The sequence below is a fragment of the Oncorhynchus mykiss genome, chromosome 5 (assembly GCF_013265735.2).
Source record: "Oncorhynchus mykiss isolate Arlee chromosome 5, USDA_OmykA_1.1, whole genome shotgun sequence".
Lineage (NCBI taxonomy): Eukaryota > Metazoa > Chordata > Actinopteri > Salmoniformes > Salmonidae > Oncorhynchus > Oncorhynchus mykiss.
In genome coordinates this window covers 100,222,197-100,244,165 of record NC_048569.1, presented here as the reverse complement: position 1 = coordinate 100,244,165, position 21,969 = coordinate 100,222,197, and the positions used below count along the sequence as shown (strand labels likewise).

The 21,969-nt window shown below is 43.1% G+C and overlaps 1 protein-coding gene and 1 long non-coding RNA gene across 3 annotated transcripts; one reads left to right on the top strand and one right to left on the bottom strand.

The window, feature by feature from the left end:
• The first annotated feature begins 30 nt into the window (after nt 1-30).
• On the top strand, nt 31-17,740 carry LOC110524903. 2 transcript variants are annotated; one of them, XM_036979018.1, is made up of 5 exons: nt 31-643; nt 900-1,090; nt 4,338-4,477; nt 6,900-6,997; nt 16,621-17,740. In XM_036979018.1, exons 1-5 carry the CDS (start codon nt 620-622, stop codon nt 17,620-17,622), a joined length of 1,455 nt encoding a protein of 484 aa, XP_036834913.1. In that variant the 5' UTR covers nt 31-619; the 3' UTR covers nt 17,623-17,740. The 2 variants fall into 2 exon arrangements, with proteins under 2 accessions (XP_036834913.1, XP_021460540.2); XM_021604865.2 differs by having other exon boundaries at nt 32-643; nt 6,900-7,111.
• A 77-nt stretch (nt 17,741-17,817) lies between these two features.
• LOC110524906 lies at nt 17,818-19,955 on the bottom strand. Its single transcript, XR_005051935.1, has 3 exons — nt 19,509-19,955; nt 19,056-19,101; nt 17,818-18,943 (listed from the first exon to the last, which is right to left on the bottom strand). It is a non-coding gene; the product is annotated as an uncharacterized LOC110524906 (long non-coding RNA).
• Nucleotides 19,956-21,969: the final 2,014 nt, after the last annotated feature.

Here is a 21,969-nt window from a genome sequence, read left to right as displayed (position 1 = left end):
TATTTTTTGTAAAGCATAGTAGTATATATATATATTTTTTTACACGTAAGACCCAAACGGGGATCCATAGCATTGAAACGTTGTGAACTTATACTGAACCGCAGGAGGGCGCTGTTCTACCACTACACATCTAGTTTCTGTCTCCCCTATTGGCTCCTGTTCGTGTGTTGCTATGGTAACGGTCAATAGTAGTTTGTCAGGCGAGCTGGAAAGATGGTAGTTAGCTTGCTAACGGAGACGAACTATAATGGCAAGGCTGTGTAGCCTGTTAGTAGGCTAGTTTACCAGTGTCATAAACGGTAGCTAGCTAGGTATTTTAAGTTCAAAGATGTGTCCAACTCCGTTTGGCTGATAGCTAACGTTAGCTGCCACTGTTGGCAGTGAAGTAGCTCAACGAACAGTATAACGTTATATAGCTATGTTGCTAATGTATTTCTGATGTAATTTCAGTGTCTAAAGATGACAACCAGACTTCTTGCCTCATTTAATGTCTTGGACAATCACTCCAAGAAAGTCCTGGATGGGCATGCAAGGGCAAGTAGTTGACTAGCTTAGCCCAAACCTTTATTTAGTCAGCTATCAAGCTAACGTTCTTGTTACTATTTACTTATTATGTTGGATGTATTCACTGGCATTACAGGAGGTTGGTTTGTTGTTCCATCAATGAAGGTTTTAGCTATTTCAACTCATCTAACACACTAGTTAAATTGATCTTAATCTTATATTAAATATATTTATATTATTGACTATGGTTAGTTATATATTCTCAGAAGGAACACAGTACATGCTCCACAACATGTTTAATGTATATCAACCCCAAATAGTACATAGCTAAACTTTAGATTTCCCCCCTTCATGCACCTGGAAGTAAATTGTTGTGAACCTGTTAAATTCTCCAGAAGAGTCGTCTGCTGAGCCATGCCCCCCGATGCTGCTGTGCCTCCTGCAGGAAGCCAGACCTGGTCCTGCCTCTGACTGTCAACTGTGACTGGACCTTTGAGTTCCCCAATGCTCGCAGGACCCCCATCTCCAAACACAAGACCACCACTGACATCAACGTGGAGCAAGAGTTTCTGCACAACAAATTACGGTAGAATTAGTCCGAATAAACTATTGACTTTGGGTAAGAGGAACAAACTACGGCATAATTAGAACTAAATTATTGGGTTAGAGTAGGAGGTGTCTATAGGTTTAGAGTAGTAGGAGGTGTCTTAGTCCTAATAAACTATTGGGTTAGGAGGTGTCTTGGTCCTAATAAACTATTGGGTTAGGAGGTGTCTTGGTCCTAATAAACTATTGGGTTAGGAGGTGTCTTGGTCCTAATAAACTATTGGGTTAGGAGGTGTCTTGGTCCTAATAAACTATTGGGTTAGGAGGTGTCTTGGTCCTAATAAACTATTGGGTTAGGAGGTGTCTTGGTCCTAATAAACTATTGGGTTAGGAGGTGTCTTGGTCCTAATAAACTATTGGGTTAGGAGGTGTCTTGGTCCTAATAAACTATTGGGTTAGGAGGTGTCTTGGTCCTAATAAACTATTGGGTTAGGAGGTGTCTTGGTCCTAATAAACTATTGGGTTAGGAGGTGTCTTGGTCCTAATAAACTATTGGGTTAGGAGGTGTCTTGGTCCTAATAAACTATTGGGTTAGGAGGTGTCTTAGTCCTAATAAACTATTGGTTTAGGAGGTGTCTTAGTCCTAATAAACTATTGGGTTGGTGTAGGAGGTGTCTTAGTCCTAAAACTATTGGGTTTGTACGGTAGTGAGGCTGAATACAGTAGCGAGGCTGAATACAGTAGTGAGACTGTATACAGTAGAGGCTATATACAGTAGCGAGGCTATATACAGTAGCGAGGCTGTATACAGTAGAGACTATACAGTGGAGAGGCTATATACAGTAGAGACTATACAGTGGAGAGGCTGTATACAGTGGCGAATCTATATACAGTAGCAAGGCTATATACAGTAGAGAGGCTATATACAGTAGAGAGGCTATATACAGTAGAGAGGCTGTACACAGTGGAGAGGCTGTACACAGTGGAGAGGCTATATACAGTGGAGAGGCTGTATACAGTGGAGAGGCTGTATACAGTGGAGAGGCTGTATACAGTGGATAGGTTATATACAGTGGATAGGCTGTATACAGTGGATAGGTTATATACAGTAGAGGCTGTATACAGTAGAGGTTATATACAGGAGAGGTTATATACATTGGAGAGACTATATACAGTAGCGAGGCTGTATACAGTAGCGAGTGGGGAGGTGGGCCTCAGGGATAGCTTCGGTACTGGGTGCCACGGTGAGTGAAAGCTAGCTGTGAGCTAGCTAGCTAGCCGTGAGCTAGCTGTGAAGATCAGAAGTAGTGGTCCAGGGATTACGGCAGGAATCCAGCGTTGTTGTGGAGAGACAGTCCGATAATGGTAGACTAGCGAGTATTATCCAGGCTAAGAACAGGGCTGGTATCTGTGCAGAAGGTAAAAGCCGCTAGCAGTGGCTAACAATGACTAAATAGCTTGTAGCTAATTAGCTGGTTAGCTTCTGGAGATACTTGAATGTGTTCTAAAATTGAAAATAATAGCGATTCCGTATCACATTGGGTGAGGCAGGTTACCGGAAGGTATGATCGAATAAAAAATTGAAAATAAGAGGACAAAACAAACATGTCTTCACTGCTACGCCATCTTGGAGAGTAGCGAGGCTGCATACAGTAGCGGGGCTGCATACAGTAGCGAGGCTGCATACAGTAGCGGGGCTGCATACAGTAGCGGGGCTGCATACAGTAGCGAAGCTGCATACAGTAGCGGGGCTGTATACAGTAGCGGGGCTGCATACAGTAGCGGGGCTGCATACAGTAGCGGGCTGCATACAGTAGCGGGGCTGCATACAGTAGCGGGGCTGCATACAGTAGCGGGGCTGCATACAGTAGCGGGGCTGCATACAGTAGCGGGGCTGCATACAGTAGCGAGGCTGTATACAGTAGCGAGGCTGTATACATGCAACCGGTTAGTCGGGCTGATTGAGGTAGTATGTTCATGAATGTTTTGTTTGTGACTATGTATATATGATAAACGGAGTAGCAGCAGCGTAAAAGAGGGGTTGGGTAGCCATTTGATTACCTGTTCAGGAGGTAATCAACCCCACACATGAATGGTCTCAGGATGCTTTACTGTTGGCATGACACAGGACTGATGGTAGTGCTCACCTTGTCTTCCACGTACAAGCTTTTTTCCGGATGCCCCAAATAATCGTAAGGGGGATTCATCAGAGAAAATGACTTTACCCCAGTCCTCAGCAGTCCAATCCCTGTACCTTTTGCAGAATATCAGTCTGTCCCTGATGTTTTTCCTGGAGAGAAATGGCTTCTTTGCTGCCCTTCTTGACACCAGGCCATCTTCCAAAAGTCTTCTCCTCACTGTGCATGCAGATGCACTCACACCTGCCTGCTGCCATTCCTGAGCAAACTCTGTACTGGTGGTGCCCCGATCCCACAGCTGAATCAACTTTAGGATACGGTCCTGGCGCTTGCTGGACTTTCTTGGGCGCCCTGAAGCATTCTTCACAACAATTGAACCGCTGTCCTTGAAGTTCTTGATGATCCAATAAATGGTTGATTTAGGTGCAATCTTACTGGCAGCAATATCCTTGCCTGTGAAGCCCTTTTTGTGCAAAGCAATGATGACGGCATGTGTTTCCTTGCAGGTAACCATGATTGACAGAGGAAGAAAAATTATTCCAAGCATCACCCTCTTTTTGAAGCTTCCAGTCTGTTATTTGAACTCAATCAGCATGACAGAGCCTTGTCCTCGTCAACACTCACACCTGTGTTAACGAGAGAATCACTGACATGTCAGCTGGTCCTTTTGTGGCAGGGCTGAAATGCAGTGTTTTTTGGGGATTCAGTTAATTTGCATGGCAAAGAGGGACTTTGCAATTAATTGCAATTCATCTGATCACTCTTCATACCATTCTGGAGTATATGAAAATTCCATCATACAAACTGAAGCAGCAGACTTTGTGAAAATCAATATTTGTGTCCTTCTCAACTTTTGGCCACGACTGTACAAAATAAGTTAAAATAACGCAAAAAACCCCACAATAGCACAATTGGTTGGGCGCCCGTAAAACTCCTGCCATTTCTTCCGCAGCCATTTTAGATGTTAGGTTAGGGTATGATGTACCTATTGGCTTAGGGTAGGAGTTTTCTTAGTACTAATACACTATTGGGTTAGGGTAGGAGGTGTCTTAGTACTAGTATAGTGTCTCATGTCTAGGGCCCTAACCCTTGGCAGATGCTTAATTTGTAGAACCTAACCCGGTTCCTGTACAAATGTTTTACGTCCAGGGTATCAAAGCCAGCAACAGCAGCCTCGTCCACCACAGAAGACTTAAGCTGCAAACTGAAGGAGGCCGTCGGCAGAAGAGTGAGCGTCTGCACCTTCTCCAGCCCTGAATACCTTCCCTGGAGGATTGGACACAGGACAGGTGGGTTAAAGGGGGTACTATCCTCTACCTCTAACCCTACTCACCATGTAATACTGTCCTCTACCTCTAACCCTCCTCATCCTCACCATATAATACTGTCCTCTACCTCTAACCCTCCTCATCCTCACCATATAATACTGTCCTCTACCTTTAACCCTCATCCTCACCATGTAATACTGTCCTCCCTTAACCCTCCTCATCCTCACCATGTAATACTGTCCTCTACCTCTAGCCCTCCTCATCCTCACCATGTAATACTGTCCTCCCTTAACCCTCCCCATCCTCATCATAAAATACTGTCTTCTAGCTCTAAACCTACTCACCATGTAATACTGTCCTCTACCTCTAACCCGCCCTCATCCTCACCATACAATACTGTCCTCTACCTCTAACCATACTCATCCTCACCATGTAATACTGTCCTCTAACCCTCCTCATCCTCACCATGTAATACTGTCCTCTACCTCTAACCCTCCTCATCCTCACCATATAATACTGTCCTCTACCTCTAACCCTCCTCATCCTCACCATATAATACTGTCCTCTACCTCTAACCCTCCTCATCCTCACCATGTAATACTGTCCTCTACCTCTAACCCTCCCTCATCCTCACCATATAATACTCTCCTCTACCTCTAACCCTCCTCATCCTCACCATGTAATACTGTCCTCCTCTAACCCTCCTCATCCTCACCATGTAATAATGTCCTCCTCTAACCCTCCCCATCCTCACCATATAATACTGTCTTCTAGCTCTAAACCTACTCACCATGTAATACTGTCCTCTACCTCTAACCCTCCCTCATCCTCACCATACAATACTGTCCTCTACCTCTAACCATACTCATCCTCACCATGTAATACTGTCCTCTAACCCTCCTCATCCTCACCATATAATACTGTCCTCTACCTCTAACCCTCCTCATCCTCACCATGTAATACTGTCCTCTACCTCTAACCCTCCTCATCCTCACCATGTAATACTGTCCTCTACCTCTAACCCTCCTCATCCTCACCATGTAAGACTGTCCTCTACCTCTAACCCTCCTCATCCTCACCATATAATGCTGTCCTCTACCTCTAACCCTCTTCATCCTCACCATGTAATGCTGTCCTCTACCTCTAACCCTCTTCATCCTCACCATGTAATGCTGTCCTCTACCTCTAACCCTCCTCATCCTCACCATGTAATACTGTCCTCTACCTCTAACCCTCCTCATCCTCACCATGTAATACTGTCCTCTACCTCTAACCCTCCTCATCCTCACCATGTAATACTGTCCTCCTCAAACCCAAAGCCAACAACATATATAGTATCCAGCTACCCCTCCACTACAATATCTGCCCCAAGCCAACATCTACCCCTCTGATACAGTAACTGCCCCAATGCCAACATCTACTCCTCTACTACAGTAACTGCCACAAGGCCAACAACATCTATAGTATCCATCTTCCCCTTTGCTACAGTAACAGCCCCAAAGGCCAACAACATCTACCCCTCTGTTACAGTAACTGCCCCAAGGCCAACATCTATAATATCCATCTACCCCTCTACTACAGTAACTGCCCCAAGGCTAACATCTACCCATCTACTACAGTAACTGCCCCATAGCCAACATCTATATTATCCATCTATCCCTCTACTACAGTAACTGCCCCAAGGCCAACAACATCTATAGTATCCATCTACCCCTCTACTAGAAGACGATCAAACTTGACTATCTAGAGGAAGTAAAAGTCGTAACAAGGTTTCCGTAGGTTAAACTGAGGAAGGATTCATCTCTAAACCCCAACCAAGGCCAACAACATCTATAGTGTCCATCTACCCCTCTACTACAGTAACTGCCCCAAGGCCAATATCGATAGTATCCATCTACCCCTCTACTACAGTAACTGTAGTGCAGCAACCCTTCTAACCCCTCCCCCCTCTGGCAGACACCAAGCCCTTAGTACTTTCACAGGTAACATTTGAAATACTTCATTAAGGTTGCAGGTTAGAGGTCAGCCTTGGTTGGGGTTAGAGGTATCTCAATCTCTTTGTTCAAAGACTCAATCATGGACACGCTTCCTCACAGTTGTGGCTGCTTCGCGTGATGTATTGTTGTCTCTACCCTTGTGCTGTTGTCTGTGCCCAATAATGTTTGTACCATGTTTTGTGCTGCTACCATGTTATGTTGTGTTGCTTCCATGCTGTGTTGTCATGTGTTGCTGCCTTGCTGTGTTGTTGTCTTAGGTCTCTATGTAGTGTTGTGGTGATGTGTGTTCTGTCCTATATTTTTATTTTTAATTCCAGCCCCTGTTCTCGCAGGAGGCCTTTTGGTAGGCCGCCATTGTAAATAAGAATTTGTTCCTAACTGACTTCCTTAGTTAAATAAAGATAAAATAAAATACAAAATAGTGCTGTGTCTGTGTTCCTGCCCAGGAGAAAGCAGAGGAGGAGGAAGGTTGAAAAGGAAGAGTGTGAGGGACGGGCAGCGGCATACTCCAGTGACTGACAGCCAGAGAGAGGAAGTGTCTCCTGTAAGTGATGATGTCACAGCAGACTGTGTTTCTCTCAGCCTATCAGAGGAGCTGAAGAGAAAGAATGTGAGAGTCCTAATCCCTCGACCCCCTTCAGTTTACCTCCCTCTGCCGGTAAGTTCCCTAACCTCTGACCCCCAACCCTCAGAGGAAACTATCTTTCACTCTGTTTTACTATTTTACATTCTGTTCCTCAAAAGCCCTTATGGTTGCCAATTATATAAGGCCTTAGTGGCGTTGGCAGAAGTACCCTGACATATTTGGATAAATGTGACCAAGAAACACCACAGATTTCCCTTTGCAAACATGCCTGTTATTATTGCTAATTATGCAGCGCAACTACACAACCGCTTACAACCGCACAACTGACAAAACAGGCCGACTGTCCCGAGTCCTACAGCAAGCATAATGTAATACACAACATGGCTATTACCTACATATTCAGAGAGAGATTCTACAGCAGAGAAGTGCAGTGATAAAAGGGGTTATTATAAGTGTCACAAAATATGGAGAATGGATGAAGTGTTCAGTCCATCGTACGTGACCGTAATTAAACATCATGAAATAATCAAGATATTATCAGATCAGAACGACCACTCCCACTCAAAGATCTACAGTAGGTCTACAGGCAAAATAGTGAATTCAGGGCCATGGTCAGGCATCGACCGGTTCTGCCCCGAGGTTCTGCTCCATGGTTTTGCCCCGAGGTTCTGCTCCATGGTTCTGCTCCGAGGTTCTGCTCCGAGGTTCTGCTACTCGGTTCTGCTCCGAGGTTCTGCTCCGAGGTTCTGCTCCGAGGTTCTGCCCCGAGGTTCTGCTCCATGGTTCTGCTCCGAGGTTCTGCTACTCGGTTCTGCTCTGAGGTTCTGCTCCATGGTCCTGCTCCGGACTGTATATTGCATAGAAATAGAAAGCCCTGCATGTGTTTTCATTGAACCCACTTTGAAGTGAATAGCTCATTTTGAATGAACAAACACCACTGTATAGGCAGGCATGAAAACATCATGCATAATATCACGGTGGGTATGAAGACTGTAGCCCAGCTCACTTTGAATTAAACACATAGGTTCTGTTCTGTGTGTGCTATTTCTATGCTTCATATGCTTTCAGTTTTGTACACAAGCTTTGAACAGCTGAAAATACAATATTTTGGATGAAAGAAAATATATTTCACAGTGGTTTAGATGGTACAGTGATTCTCTACATTATACTTGCTTGTTTTGTCACAAACTGAAATAATGCGAACTATTAGAATTTTATCAACCAGGAAATGGCACTATTTCAGCATAGTGCATCATTAAGGGCCTCTTCACTCTCCCTATGTCCACGTGGGACACACTCCCTTCACACCGCTTCGCCCAGTGGGCGGTGCTATACGTCACGGTGGGCGTGGTTTAAAGTGCAACGACTGTCCGATGCGCATCCACGTTCAATTGATAACCCTCTGCCTGGGACATTATTCATAACTTCTTCAGTCATCACTATGGTGGGTTTATGCTTTCATATTAGGACATAATTTTGCTTTATTTGAACTAACAATAGCTAAGTGGCTGGATCAGTTTTCCCAAAAGTGAACAACGTTTTATGTCAAACTTTGCTTGCTAGCTAACCAGCAACGTCTGTGTTTATCAAGCCAATTTACTAAGCTTGTGTTACTGTAAAAGCCCCACCCTCTCCCAGAGAACACATCATCGGCAAGAAGCCAGACACACTTTCACTTCTAGGAACAAACACAGGGATGGAATGACGGGAAAAGGAAATCTTCATTTGAGGGAAAACAGGGCTGATAGGACAGGGAGGATTACTTCATTTGAGAGAAAACAGGGCTGATAGGACAGGGAGGATTACTTCATTTGAGAGAACAGGGCTGATAGGACAGGGAGGATTACTTCATTTGAGAGAAAACAGGGCTGATAGGACAGGGAGGATTACTTCATTAGAGAGAAAACAGGGCTGATAGGACAGGGAGGATTACTTCATTTGAGAGAACAGGGCTGATAGGACAGGGAGGATTACTTCATTAGAGAGAAAACAGGGCTGATAGGACAGGGAGGATTACTTCATTTGAGAGAGAACAGGGCTGATAGGACAGGGAGGATTACTTCATTAGAGAGAAAACAGGGCTGATAGGACAGGGAGGATTACTTCATTTGAGAGAAAACAGGGCTGATAGGACAGGGAGGATTACTTCATTAGAGAGAAAACAGGGCTGATAGGACAGGGAGGATTACTTCATTTTGAGAGAACAGGGCTGATAGGACAGGGAGGATTACTTCATTTGAGAGAAAACAGGGCTGATAGGACAGGGAGGATTACTTCATTTGAGAGAAAACAGGGCTGATAGGACAGGGAGGATTACTTCATTTGAGAGAAAACAGGGCTGATAGGACAGGGAGGATTACTTCATTTGAGAGAAAACAGGGCTGATAGGACAGGGAGGATTACTTCATTTGAGAGAAAACAGGGCTGATAGGACAGGGAGGATTACTTCATTCGAGAGAAAACAGGGCTGATAGGACAGGGAGGATTACTTCATTCGAGAGAACAGGGCTGATAGGACAGGGAGGATTACTTCATTCGAGAGAAAACAGGGCTGATAGGACAGGGAGTATTACTTCATTTGAGAGAAAACAGGGCTGATAGGACAGGGAGGATTACTTCATTCGAGAGAAAACAGGACTGATAGGACAGGGAGGATTACTTCATTTGAGAGAAAACAGGGCTGATAGGACAGGGAGGATTACTTCATTTGAGAGAAAACAGGGCTGATAGGACAGGGAGGATTACTTCATTCGAGAGAAAACAGGGCTGATAGGACAGGGAGGATTACTTCATTCGAGAGAAAACAGGACTGATAGGACAGGGAGGATTACTTCATTTGAGAGAAAACAGGGCTGATAGGACAGGGAGGATTACTTCATTTGAGAGAAAACAGGGCTGATAGGACAGGGAGGATTACTTCAATCGAGAGATGGCCTCCGGAATTCTGTTAATTACAGTTCTCCTCTCGAACACTCTGATTGTTCGACAGTGGCAATGTGTCTTACCCTCCCGCAGTGTGATATGAATCCGGGTAGCTCTTTCAGCTAGCTGTCACCAGGAGTCCTTGGTATGGTTCCCCCAACAGGCCTCAGGGACTGGATTGAGTGACTTCACCTGTAATTCACCTGTAGTGCATAAAATCTTGGACACACAGGTTTGGTTAACAAACAGTTTCTCATTTGTTCTATCTGATTATATCTTTAACTTCTATACCTACTTGTTAGCTATTTAAAAAAATAAAAAAAAGTGTATTATCCAATAGGCCACATCCTATCCTAGACCACAATTTACCCATCCCCCCTTTGATACCTGGCTCTGCCCAGGTAACAACCTTGCCTACTCTAAACAATGACTTAGGTAAGATTAGTAAATTATCCTTATGTCTGACATCATCATGTAGGAGCGCCCCTTTCATTCTCCACATTCTCCCTTGGGCGTCCATTCATATCAATCCTGTACCAATTTTCTGTCAAGTGTCTTATCTACTTTAAGAAGTATCTGTGCTACTTATATATGTCCTTAAATATATATATTTATTGATTAAAACAGTAACCCTTTCCTATCTTTCAAATACCACTAAGCGTCTCACTGTCTCACCTAACAATAATCCTAAATCATCATAGATGTCATATATCCCTTTCAAATGTAATACTATTTAAATAAAAAACTCCTAATAGTCAAACAAAGCCAAAACAAATGCTAACCATATCAAATCCTTCCTACACTAATAAGCTCTTTCCTTCAGGGGTCCACAGTATTTTATCTGACAATAACATGAATTAACCTTAAAATCAGTTTCATCAATAATTTAATATATGTTGCATAGTGTGGAATACCTTATCTACAGTAATTTATCACCCCTAAGAACTGAAACTTATTTATTTTCATTAATAATTTTTAATGCTTATAAAATCACTATTTTTCTATGTAATTTCCTGCCCTATTGGCTTAATATATCTCCTATCCAAACCTCAATGTATCTTATCTCCCCCTATTTATTATCAATGATAAATAGGATAATGCATGCATTTTCCTTCTAAATGACACAAACAATTTTCTCTGTCACCCCCAGTCACAACATCATTGCCGTAGCGACAAAAGTGCCTTGTGAGTGATGTCATCAACAATGCCCATTCCACAGCGACAAATTATTGTTGGCTGTCTGCAGCAGGGTTCGAAAATCCAAACCTAATTTATCACATCTGTTGGATCTTGAATAGAACTTACTGCATCAATCAACCAAAATTGTACTGCCAGAAGTACAGAAAAGAGTGTACCTGAACAACGGTCAAACCAATTTGAGTAACGTTATTGTTAATGACGCAGTTTTACATTATTCCATAACAAATCTACCTGCCTCTAACAACTAACTCTCTTATTACTTTCAGCATTTTAATATCCTATTTCTTTTTTCCCAGTGGGCAAAAATATATAACCCCTCTCATTTCAACGTTTTTCCTTACCTCTATCATAAGCTTTAAAACCAACCTTTATAACTTTCTCTTCTCTTTCCTCTTCACACTTATAAAATGTCCAAGACTTTAAAAATAACACACGGCGCCAAAATTATAACGTGTCAGTCAATCTATAAGAATGAAAAACATTGCGGTGGCCACCTCTCTATCGCCATTATCTCTCCGCTATTATTTAGATTATTTTTTATTTAGGCAACTGTCTCCTCTATTGATACAACAATTGAAATACAACTCAATTCTCAATACATTATTCCAGAATATAATTTAGTGAACAGACATAGTCTTGCATCAAAATTCGCTTCGTTATTATTTTTAGTTCAATGAATTAGTCTATCAATTTAACCTAAACAATCTATTAAAACGTTCAGTTTATATCTTATACAAACAACTTTCCAGGCAAAACATACAAATAGTTTAATTACAATCAAAAACTCAGATTTTGGTTAACGCCTTGGCTGGGAACCGAACCCGGGACTCCAGCTTGGAAGGCAGCTATGCTCACCACTATACCGCTGTAAATTACTAAGATTCTCCGCAAGATTCTCCGGGACAACAGAAAATAGCCCTAATTTAAAAGCCCAAGCTTTTCCTCAGGGAGGATTCTCATTAATCTCGCTCTCTTTGTATCTGACCCTTCTCCCCCCCCCCCCCCCCCCCCCCCCCCGATTGTCGCCTCTGATCTTCCCCTCAGTTAAATTACAATCTCTGTGATTATGTCCTAATCCGCCACAATGTTTGCAGGGAGTGTTACACTCCCGGGCGAAATGTCCAGTTTTATTACAATTAAAACATCTCAGCTCCCCCTTACTCCCTTCGCCTGACGTTCCCTTTCTGTCTGCTCCTGTTGCTCCAGCAGGCTCCACATATGCTGGTGGTGGTTGTGCGGGTAGCTCCTGCAGCCGTATTCTCACAACCACTATTTCATCAACATGATTACCTCTGTATTTTTGGTATACTAGAGAAGGATATAGTTTGTTACCCTCACCCCCGCCCAATTGGCTAACTTTTTCATCTGCGGGAGCGGAGGGCAGCGCATCTTGGCTCTTTTTGGGTTTCCTCCTATTTTCACCCTCAACTCTCTTTTTTGCTTCTGAAAGCCAAACTCCGGCTGTGTATAACCCCTGTTTATTCTGCTTTTTCACATCTTTTCCACGTTCCTTATGTATCTGTTTTTTAAGTGATTCTAGCTTTTCTACATTTAGACGGCCATCAAAATCATATTTCGTTCTCCATTTTAGACCGAAATCAATGTTTCTTTTGTCTCTCTCTTCCATATAACGCTCATCTCCCGTTAGTTCCGGGACCTCCTTTGAGGATATACTACCCATATTTGACACTTATCTTTATCGTTACTAGTAGCTATGGTATTTAATCACTTATCTATGCCTTTCTATTTTTTACCTTCTATGTGTGTGTATTACTACGATCTATGTATGTGCTGTTTACCGTTACCCAGTTACTTTAGTTGCTCTTTCCTGTCTATGTGTGTGTCTCTTTAATGATAACCAATGTGTATGGGTTTCTATTTATTCCCCTTTCTGGAAACTTCGTCTATAGATTTTACTTTTGATCGGACATTAAATTTCACCCGTATACAATTATAAGCTCATTATAAACTATTGTTCCTTGGGACTGTCAACGTTAATATCTCATATCTCACTTCTCTAGACTAGGTTTCCCTCTCCACCTCCTTGGATATTACTTTCTTTCAGTATTGAATAGGTTCAGTTATTCCGTTCGCCTAGGATTACCCTGCCTTCTCACCAAGCCTAATTTATCCTCACCTGTTTTAATATATCTATCCGCTACTTTACATAACAGATAGACTACTTAGGTTAAAACTTTATTTAGGTATGTCTTTTGAATTAATGGCTATCCTATTTGTACAGAACGACCGTCCTATCTAACAAAAGTTACTATATCACTTCCTTCCGTTATATTTATTTGTGGTAGAATTCGTTACCTTAGGTCTTTTCGGACCTCCTTCCTTCCTATCGATTTTGGTTAAAACACAAAGTAGAAACCTAGTGTATTTCCTCCCAAATTCGAGAATAAAGACTATTTACCTTCGTCCTGTAGACTGGGAAAAGCAATGCCGGTTCAATTCCGTCACCTTCTCTGTCGCCCTTAGATCTAATACCGGCCTGTTCTTTAAACCTCAATTCAGAGGCCAGGTCTTTAAATAACGAGTCCAGACCCGTCCGTGCATGGCTTTCGGCTCTACCTTCGGACGACAGAGGCAAGTTTGTGGAATCCGCTTGTAGGACCAATTGTTACTGTAATTTCATTATTTCCAATATGTGTTCATTAATTGAATTCATTGTCTATTTTATGAGAATTTGTAAGATTCTTATTTGCATAAAATAGACGGAGACCAGTCTTATCAAAAATGGATAATAGTATTTATTCTCGGAGCGCGCTCTCAAGTATCCACGAACAACAGTTTATATACAAAACATTACGTAATTTCATTGCTTCTAGAATGAATCTCCTCCTCCCGACTGAGAATAAAGCAAGTTCAAAAGTTCATTCCAACTCACTAACACACACACAGGACACACAACATAACTGAATTAACTCTTGACCCTTCACCATTATCGATCACCAATTAGCTGACAGTTCTAGTTAACAGAAAACCTAGGAATGCACTCATTGCCTTATCTAAAACACCCCAGAGCTAAGTTTCCTATCTACTTACTTAACCCACAACCCGTTCCTCCCCAGACTAGTTGGAATGGTGTTCATTATGTTTAATTACTCCTTGTTCATGCCACATAATCCCTTCTTTATGAACTAACATTATTAATCAGATATTGCAAAACAGGGTATAGTTTACTTAGTTACAGTTCTATTTAAAATGGGGATCTTGTTTAGTAATTTATTCATAAAATTCCCAACAGCTTGCCTGAATGAAATAAATTAAACTGATAATGACTAGATTTAAACTCATTTCACTTCGATTGGTTAGTCAACATATGCTGTCAATCACTGAGCTGAATTGTTTGCGTTTAGACGAACAAGATCAGATTAACTGAGCCTTTCACCCCTCCCTTTTCAGTAACTGTGATGTGAACTACAAAAAAATGGTAACCAATACTTCAGGTCAGTATGATATGTATGTTAGGGCTGTCCCCGACAAAAAAATAAAATCTTAGTCGACCAAGAGTGGTCTTTTCTTTCTGATTGTTCTAAATTTTAAAATGTGTGTTTTTCCATTAAAAGACACACTTTGTGTTTGTAATAAAATCAACAATACTGTATTGATAGACACTAACAATCAAAGGTTAAACAATTCACACAATGAAGTTATGAAACAATGAATGCGCACAAACTGGTGGGAAAGAATGCATTCTGCATCTTACCCACACTTCCCTTCTTCTTGTACCCAACCATCCCCGCAGCCGCGTCAATGAATTAGTTCACTGAGACGGGTGCAAATCAGGCAGGTGTCTCGTTTGCCATATAAAAAAAAAAACATCTATTTGCAACTGCTCGACTAAAAGAAATCTTGGGCGACCAAACAATTGACCAGATGGGGTCAGCCATAATGTATGTGTTGAATATATTCCACGATTTGAGCTCGTGCTCGGCTCGTGCTCTACATTGTGTGCACCCGTATGTATGCGCGCTGAAATCTACGCCCACCGTGACCTATAGCACCGCCCACCGGGTGAAATGGCTGAAACAGTATGTCCCATGTCTGTGTCACTTTGTTTTACGCTAAACAGGACAATGTCCACAACCACGATTATGCTCTACAAATGAATAGTCCATGGCCTCATAGTTAAGCTGATTTATAACATTACCCTGGCTTTGATTGCCATGGCTTGCACTGCAGTCTTCAAAAGTGGGGTTTACTAGCCTGATTCTTGACTCATGCTTCACAAAGGTGCTTCCAATCCTTATCTGTCTGTAACAAATGAGCTTTCCATAGTAGAGCTGAGGGAAGTGTCTCCACATTTGACAGAAAACAGCATCCCTTGATAAACTGTATTTCAGACAAACTGTCCGTACCATGTGATTGTGATAAAAACCAATAAGATGCCAGTAACCTCCTGCTGCATTTACCCAAAATGTCTGATTAGTCAGGAGACGATACAAACTACAAATTAAATTAGTTAATTTTTTTATATTCACTAGATGATCAAAAGTATGTGGACAGGGGTTGAGGTCAGGGCTCTGTGCAGGCCGGTCAAGTTCTTCCACACTGATCTCGACAAACCATTTCAGTATGGACCTCGCTTTGTGCACGGGGCCACTGTCATGCTGAAACGGGAAAGGGCCTTCCTCAAACTGTTGCCACAAAGTTAGACGGATAGAACCATGAAAAACAGCCCCAGACCACTATTGACCAAACTTAGTGGTCTGGGGCAAACTTTACAGTTGGCACTATGCATTCGGGCAGGTAGCATTCTCCTGGCATCCGCCAAACCCATATTTGTCCGTCGGACTGCCAGATGGTGAAACTTGATTGATCACTCCAGTGAACGCATTTCCAATGGTCCGGAGTCCATTGGCTGCGAGCTTTACACCACTCCAGCCGACGCTTGGCATTGCGCATAGTTATCTTAGGCTTGTATGCATCTGCTCGGCCATGGAAACCCATTTCATGAAGCTTCCGATGAACACTTCTTGTGCTGACGTTGCTTCCAGAGGAAGTTTGGAACTCGGTAGTGAGTGTTGCAACCGAGGACAGACGATTTTTACGTGCTTCGGCACTCTGCGGTCCCATTCTGTGGCCTACAACTTTGTGGCTGAGCCCTTGTTGCTCCTAGACATTTTCACTTAACAACAACAGCACTTACGGTTGACCGGGGCAGCTCTCGCAATGAACTAACTTGTTGGAAAGGTGGAATCCTATGACTGTGTCACTGAGCTCTTCAGTAAGGCCATTCTACTGCCGATATTAGTCTATGTAGATTGCATGGCTGTGTGTTTGATTTTATTCACCTGTCAGCAACGGGTGTGGCTGAAATAGCCGAATCCACTAATTTGCATATATTTTAATATACAGCCTGATTTGGGTGGGCCAGTATTCAACCGGTCGTGGCTTTGCCTCTGTAAGGCCTGTGTGTTTATTTCCTACTTGTATTGTTGTTTTCACAGATAGTCAGTGAAACATACCCTGTGGTGTGCAACAGTGATCCGTACCAACACAAGCCCTTCACCTCCTCTGGACACCACTTCCTAGAAGACCCTAATCCCAACCTTAACCCTAGCCGCAACCTCAGCAGGACCACTCTCCACTCTGCTATCGTCCGCATCACTGACTCCCTGCAGGCAGACATAATGGTGAGGGAGAGGAGAGAGAAAGAAGGGGCGAGATGGGAGAAGGGTGAGGTGAAAGGGGAGAGGGAGAGAGAGAGGGAGGAGAAACAGGGTGTGGCAGGGCCCCACAGTGTGAGCCTCTGGGTTCTGTCTGCTGATGGGAGGGTTGGTAAGGCCTCAGAACTGGGACAACTCCCGCTGCATAGCAACCAGCTGTCCCCCCCTCCCTCAAGCAGGGCCCATCTCCTCCCCTCTCCTCCCCCCAGGCAGAAGCGAGGCAGCTCCACTGCTGTGGGTCCTGTGCTCAATGGGATGAACCCTAAAATGTCAGAGCCTCTGATTGGCCCTCCAAACTACTTCAGACCACTCCCCTCTGGAACCAGCAAGCGGCTTCAGACAAGCTCTCTCGTGGAGCCAATCACAGGTCAGATGGACTTCCTGTTCATCTCCAAGCCGCTGAAGCATCATCATGAAGAGAGCATGAGTCCGCTGGTTGCCAATCAACGGGCCAGTAGGGAGGATTGGCGGTTGGGCCAGAGGCACTTGGTGATGCTGTCAGAGGAAATAGATGTAGAGAACATCAGAGTTTACGGAGTCCGCTTCTTCCTGTCCCAACTCGGGAACAAGACCCCACGGCATTCCACCTCCCTCTATCTCTCAGAACATCACTCACACACACATGTCAAAACCAATTCCCTTTACGACTCAGGCATGGAACACACACTGAAAACCTGCTCCTCTTATGAGTCTGGCTCAGAACACACACTGAAACCCAACTTCCCCTTCGACCCTCAGCAGGCTATCAGCATCCCTACAGCAGAGAATGTTCTCTTACCATGAACGGAGAGTAGGATACTCATATTATATATTATGTTCATATTATCTAGCTAGCTATATATTCTATAACATAGAAATAACATTTGATTTTTTATTTACAATAAATTTGGACTGCAAACTTCATTGATATCAAGCGTATCTGTTTTCTCTGAAACGATGCATACACTTTCTAGATGGAGACAACCATTTGACTCCGGCAGAGATACTGATGACAACGCAACCCTTCAGGGTGTACGCAGGCAAAGATTATGGATATATTAACAAGATGCATGTCTTGCCGCCCTAACAATGTGAGTCGTTGTCCACAAAGCGACACAGTAGTCTGCCTAGCTCCCACCTATCCTTTCTATGGATTGGTGGATACGTCTCATTATTGTAATCTGTTTTTTAAATATTCGATGAGGGTTGTTGACTTCATCCGCTTGTATTCAATGGTGAGAGATGCTACAGGGCATCCTCAAGCAGTTCCAGCAGGACTTTTACGGGATCAAAGAGAGCGTACAGCAGGAAAAGCTTTCTCTGTGACCCACCCCCATCCTGTCTGATCACACCTCTTCAAACTGTCCTGCAGATGAGGATAGTCACCCCTCCAGCACTGAACACACCCTGGTCCCACAACTGCACTGCTCCTCCATCACTGAGAGGGATACGTTCACAGAGCTGGAGAGATACATGGTGGAGCTCAGAGAGCTAGTCCACACAATCCAGACAGAACAAACCCACAAAACAGACCAGCACAACAACACCTGGAGGGCAGAAGGTGGAGATGGGTGGCTGCTCTACGGACTGAGGTGAGAGAACATAAAGGAGAATGGAAAAAGGATTTAGAACTCCAGCTAACTGTAAATCCCCATATTGGCATTGTTGCATCACTGGCAGGAGAGAAGATTTTGAAACTCCCAAAAATGGCTGAATTTACCAAGTAGCTCTGAGAATGAGTTTATTACAGAGAATGAAATAATGTTAGTTAGGGAGCCAATAAACCTACTGAAGCCATTCATGTTTGAGCCGATCATTGCCCCAGATCAGAGTTCGTTCTCGTATTACATCCAGTCAGAGGTTCCTGTCAGTCTGTCTGGATGGCGATGTATTGGACGTGTCACTAATCCTTATGAAGGACTTCCTGTCAGAAGAAGTTAGTCAGCAGCCGATATGCCAGTTAAATAATTGGTGAAATGTTGCTATAGGGGCAGGACTCTGTTGTATACTGATGGTCGTGAGCGCAGTCTAGCCGGGCCCTGAGCTCTTTAGTGGTGGACCTCTTCTCCACTGCAGCACATGAACACTCTGGCACCAAGTTGTCAGTTTGGCATGCTGTTCTTTCCTGTTGGTAGAAAATAATGAAGGCATCTATTAGGCTACAGTTATATTCAAGAATCACTGCATATACTTGAACTAAACAATAGCTTTAGAAATAACATGGAATTTGCTTGTACCTCCTCTGCCTCCAGGATGAAAACATTCAGGGATGAAGATGTCATCCTGAAAGCAAACAAACATTTTGTTAAGACAAATATATCAGTTGGCATTAGCAAGCTACCTGTCTTGTATGCTTTGTCAACACACACACACAGCAAATACAGGGACATTTATTTTTCAGCGAACATTAGTTATGTCAACTTCAGTCTAACTAAATGAGGTGGAGCTAACAAAATATTACTTGACTGAGGTGGAAGCTAGCTACAGTAACTACCTAATAACACAGAGAAACTTGCAATTTTTGTTGCAGTTGAGTTGCTTGCTAATGTTAGTTGCTAAATACTTCAGACGCAATTACCTTGTTACCTTCAACTAGAGTTGCAACAAAGTTGTCCAGTGTCTAACGCTAGCCTCGTCAACAACATTCATGACCAGTTAACGTTATCTCGGGCTCCATTGCATTGACTCACATCACCTCCTCCGTTCAGTCACTTTTGCTTGACTCCGAAGTCAGTGATGATGGTCGGTCGGTAACCCCTACACCATAACCCTCTAAATGTCAAATGGAGGCCCCCGCAGAGGGCATTAAATAGGCCCATGACTCCTTTCCATTCGGAAACTCCTGGTTGCCGCATTGAGAGTGCCCTTCATCGCGAAGTCTGCCTCCGCGAAGTGCTGTCTGTAGATCCTGCTAGCTCGAGCTGGCATGTCCTTCCTCTTCAGGACATGGAGCAACTTCTTCAAAAGTGCAGCCTATGGTCGTTTACCAAGGGATTTTTTTGGAGCCAATTCATGCAGCCCGGCACTATACAGTTCATGTTTGAATTGCTATTGTTGTTTCCATCTTCGTTGTCCGCACCTAACCTCACTCTCTTCGATTGACGCTCCGGGTAAAAACTCAATACTACACCGCCAGTCGTTACTATGGCAATTTAAAATGGCGCTGACCATAGCTCAAATAAACTTTGTTGACGATCAAAATACTAAACAGAGATATGGTAAAGGCACATGTTTAGTATTAGTGGATTGAATAATTATCTGCTTATATTTACAGTTGAAGTCGGAAGTTTACATACATCTTAGCCAAATACATTTAAACTCCGTTTTTCACAATTCCTGATATTTAATCCTAGTAAAATTTCTGCCAACAAATTTTCTATAGGATTGAGGTCAGCACAGCTTTGTGATGGCCACTCCAATACCTTGACTTTGTTGTCCTTACTTAATTTTGACACAACTTTGGAAGTATGCTTGGGGTCATTGTCCATTTGGAAGACCCATTTGCAACCAAGCTTTAACTTCCTGACTGATGTCTTGAGATGTTGCTTCAATATATCCTGCCTCAATTTTCCTGCCTCATGATGCCACCCATTTTGTGAAGTGCACCAGTCCCTCCTGCAGCAAAGCACCCCCACAACATGATGCTGCCACCCCCGTGCTTCACGGTTGGGATGGTGTTCTTCGGCTTGCAAGCCTCCCCCTTTTTCCTCCAAACATAATGATGGTCATTATGGCCAAACGGTTCTATTTTTCTTTCATCAGACCAGAAGACATTTCTCCAAAAAGTACGATCTTTGTCCCCATGTGCAGTTGCAAACCGTAGTCTGGCTTTTTTATGGCGGTTTTGGAGCAGTGGCTTCTTCCTTGTTGAGCGGCCTTTCAGGTTATGTCGATATTGGACTCGTTTTACTGTGGATATAGATACGTTTGTACCTGTTTCCTCCAGCATCTTCACAAGGTCCTTTGCTGTTGTTCTGGGATTGATTTGCACTTTTCGCACCAAAGTACGTTCATCTCTAGGTGACAGAACACATCTCCTTCCTGAGAGGTATGACGGCTGCGTGGGCCCATGGTGTTTATACTTGCATACTATTGTTTGTACAGATGAACGTGGTACCTTCAGACGTTTGGAAATTGCTCCCAAGAATGAACCAGACTTGTGGAGGTCTACAATTTTTTTTCTGAGGTCTTGGATGATTTCTTTTGATTTTCCCATGTCAAGCAAAGAGGCACTGAGTTTGAAGGTAGGCCTTGAAATACATCCACAGGTACACCTCCAATTGACTCAAATTATGTAAATTAGCCTATCAGAAGCTTCTAAAGCCATGACATCATTTTCTGTTTAAAACTGTTTAAAAGGCACAGTCAACTTAGTGTATGTAAATTTCTGACCCACTGGAATAGTGAATTATAAATGAAATAATCTGTCTGTAAAAAATGGTTGGAAAATGACTTGTGTCATGCACAAAGTAATGTCCTAACCGACTTGCCAAAAATATAGTTTGTTAACAAGAAATTTGTGGAGTGGTTGAAAAACGAGTTTTAATGACTCCAACCTAAGTGTATGTAAACTGCCGACTTCAACTGTACCTCGGCCTCAGCTGTGAACAATCTGAGAGACAAGGCAAGAAGGGCCTTCTATGCCATCAAAAGGAACATAAAATTTGACATACCAATTAGTATCTGGCTAAAATACTTGAATTAGTTATAGAACCCATTTCCATTTACGGTTGTGAGGTCTGGGGTCCGTTCACCATCCAAGAATTCACAAAATGGGCCAAACACCAAATTGAAACTGCATCAGAATTCTGCAAAAATATCCTCTGTGTACAACATAAAACACCAAATGATGCATGCAGAACAGAATTTGGCTGATCCTTGCTAATTATCAAAATCCAGAAAAGAGACTTTAAATTCTACAACCACCTAAAAGGAAGTGATTTCCAATCCTTCTTTAACAAAACCATAACGTACAGAGAAATTAACCTGGAGAAGAGCCCCCTATGAAAGCTGGTCCTGGGCTCTGTTCACTATCACCCCACAGAGCCCCAGGATAGCAACACAATTAGAAGCAACCAAATCATGAGAAAACAAAAAGAAAGACTGCCGTAAGCAGACCACACTGCCCTTTCCCACCTGGACAAAAGGAAC

What these genes read in the sequence shown, in the direction of transcription:
- LOC110524903 (XM_021604865.2), top strand. Translation starts at nt 620, where the DNA reads ATGTATTCACTGGCATTACAGGAG. An exon ending in ATTCACTGGCATTACAGGAG is followed by an intron (nt 644 to 899) that starts GTTGGTTTGTTG and finishes TAAATTCTCCAG; the next exon opens with AAGAGTCGTCTGCTGAGCCA. An exon ending in GAGGATTGGACACAGGACAG is followed by an intron (nt 4,478 to 6,899) that starts GTGGGTTAAAGG and finishes GTTCCTGCCCAG; the next exon opens with GAGAAAGCAGAGGAGGAGGA.